The sequence below is a fragment of the Anopheles nili genome, unplaced genomic scaffold (genome assembly GCF_943737925.1).
Source record: "Anopheles nili unplaced genomic scaffold, idAnoNiliSN_F5_01 scaffold_130, whole genome shotgun sequence".
Classification (NCBI taxonomy): Eukaryota; Metazoa; Arthropoda; class Insecta; order Diptera; family Culicidae; genus Anopheles; species Anopheles nili.
In genome coordinates, this window is record NW_026525531.1 from 1 (window position 1) to 2317 (window position 2317).

At 31.1% G+C, this 2317-nt stretch overlaps 1 protein-coding gene across 1 annotated transcript; it reads left to right on the plus strand.

The window, feature by feature from the left end:
* Window positions 1–8: 8 nt before the first annotated feature.
* Window positions 9–941, plus strand: LOC128730044 (uncharacterized; the record flags this gene model as incomplete). The annotated part of the gene is made up of 3 exons (XM_053823120.1): window positions 9–243; window positions 330–669; window positions 854–941. Coding segments are annotated over 3 exons (663 nt in total), but the record flags the coding sequence as incomplete, so codon positions are not given.
* Window positions 942–2317: the final 1376 nt, after the last annotated feature.

A 2317-nucleotide genomic window follows, 5' to 3' on the forward strand; every position in this document is an offset into this window, starting at 1 on the left:
CAATTGTGCGGGCTGGCTGTATCTTTTGTATGGATTACAATAACTTTTCTCGTCACGATGATTACTTCGGCTTGGTTCGTCAATTTTTACCTATATCAGAGGTGTTGGTTTCGAAACTTCATCAGTTGAAAAACTTTGGGTACGATTTTGATGAAGGACACATGTTTGGCTTCAGCTATGGGGCTCATCTGGCGCTGGACTCGTTAAGAAGATTTGGTCCCGGAAAACTGGGCGCTCTGGATGGTACGTGTACATTAAATGATTGGTAGATAGTAAGTTCAAGAATCCGGAAAAGTGTTTTGTGATATCGTTTTCTGGTTTGTTTATAGTTTGTGAACCAGCTGGCCCCGGGTTCGATGGAGATCAGCAGTATCGTGAAAAAGATCCCAGAGAAGCCGCAAAAAATGTTCAGTGCATACATACGAGTGAAAACTACGGTACGCACGAGCGAAAGTGCCACCAAAACTGGAATCTTGGCCGTTGTGGAAAATCACAGGATGCCGCTGGTCCATACCCAAAAGGATCCCATGGTCTATGTCCGTACATGTACAACAGCGCTTTCAAGTATGACTTTTTGGCCATGCCCAACAAACACAAGTGCGAAACGAATCGTCTCGCGCCGCAATGGCCAAAGGGCTATCGAATGGGCTACTTCACGGATCGTAAAAGGTGAGAGAAAAATGGACAGCATGTTGTTTCATTCGAACTTTCCTTTTGGACGACCTTCTTAGAAAATTTCAATCTTTCGGAAGATCTGTGCCATCAATATCGAGGGGTTGAGTGGAAACGAGTAAAAAGATGTACTGTATGTGTTCATCATTGTTTGACTAATCCTTTTTGCTTTGCCTTGCAGCGACGTTTTGGGTGATCTTTTTGCGGCTACTACGAGGGAGTATCCTTACTTCGATAATACCTTCGCTAACGAAGTCAATGAAGTTTAATTAGTTTGCGGATATACAAGATTTCGTTGTCATTCAAGAGAAGTCATAAATATGGTATTCCATTGCGAAATAAGTACCTTACCGTGACGATGCGAAGCTTTTGAATTGGTATATTATATGTTTTTTTTGTGTGTGAACCGGATGAACTCTTTTTGTGTCTATAAAAAAATGTAAAAAGGGTCTTTAATAAAAAGGAACACCTGTATGCCATTTTCTTCATTTTTTAAATTACGCCCGATTTCTTTTGTCTACGCTATGAAAATATTGCATTGTGCTTATTTATGTTACACTAGAAAATAAGCACAATGCCAACGTTTTTTTAATGTTTCGTGTAATTCTGCAAACAAAGTCAATATATAAATATATAATATATATATATATATATATATATATATATATATATATATATATATATATATATATATATATATATATATACATATAAATATATATATATATATATATATATATATATATATATATATATATATATATATATATATATATATATATATATATATATATATATATATATATATATATATATAATATATATACAATGTCATGTTGAGCTTCATCAGGGTACATTTCATGTTGATGTTAATAACATTGTTATTGTTCATTAACTGATTAATTTAAATAAAACTTGCACGCTGTGTTTTACTAGCTCAGCATAAAAAAACAACAAAGTTTCAGCTCTTTCCTATGGTATCACAGGGGTGCTCTCATTGTTGGAATTCAAATTAAATCGCTAAAATGTACAAAAAGTTGTATTTTTTTAGAAATTGATCAAACATTCTTCCAAATGCGCCAACTCTTTACAACAAGCGATACCCTTGTACCCCTGTACGAGTAACCCATTCGACGAATCAAATATATTTATTAGAATACTTAAATGATCTTATCACCTAGTAATTTATTTTAGATATGCAAAATATTTGCTTCAAAATATAAATGAAGACAAGAATTTGTTTCACGTTGAGCATGTGGGGTTACAATAGCTTCAGATGGTGGCAAGAGAATGCTTCTCAGTCTAAGAAAACGACGAGGTATGCTAGCACATTAAATGCAGGAATGCAAAATAAAATTGTGCACAACATTAAAAAATAACATTTGATATGATGGGAAAAGTGTAATGATCTTATAAATAAAAATGAATGTTTGTATGTATGTATGTATATATATATATATATATATATATATATATATATATATATATATATATATATATATATATATATATATATATATACATATATACATATATATATATATATATATATATATATATAAAAATATATATATATATATTATATATATATATATATATATATATATATATATATATATATATATATATATATATATATATATAT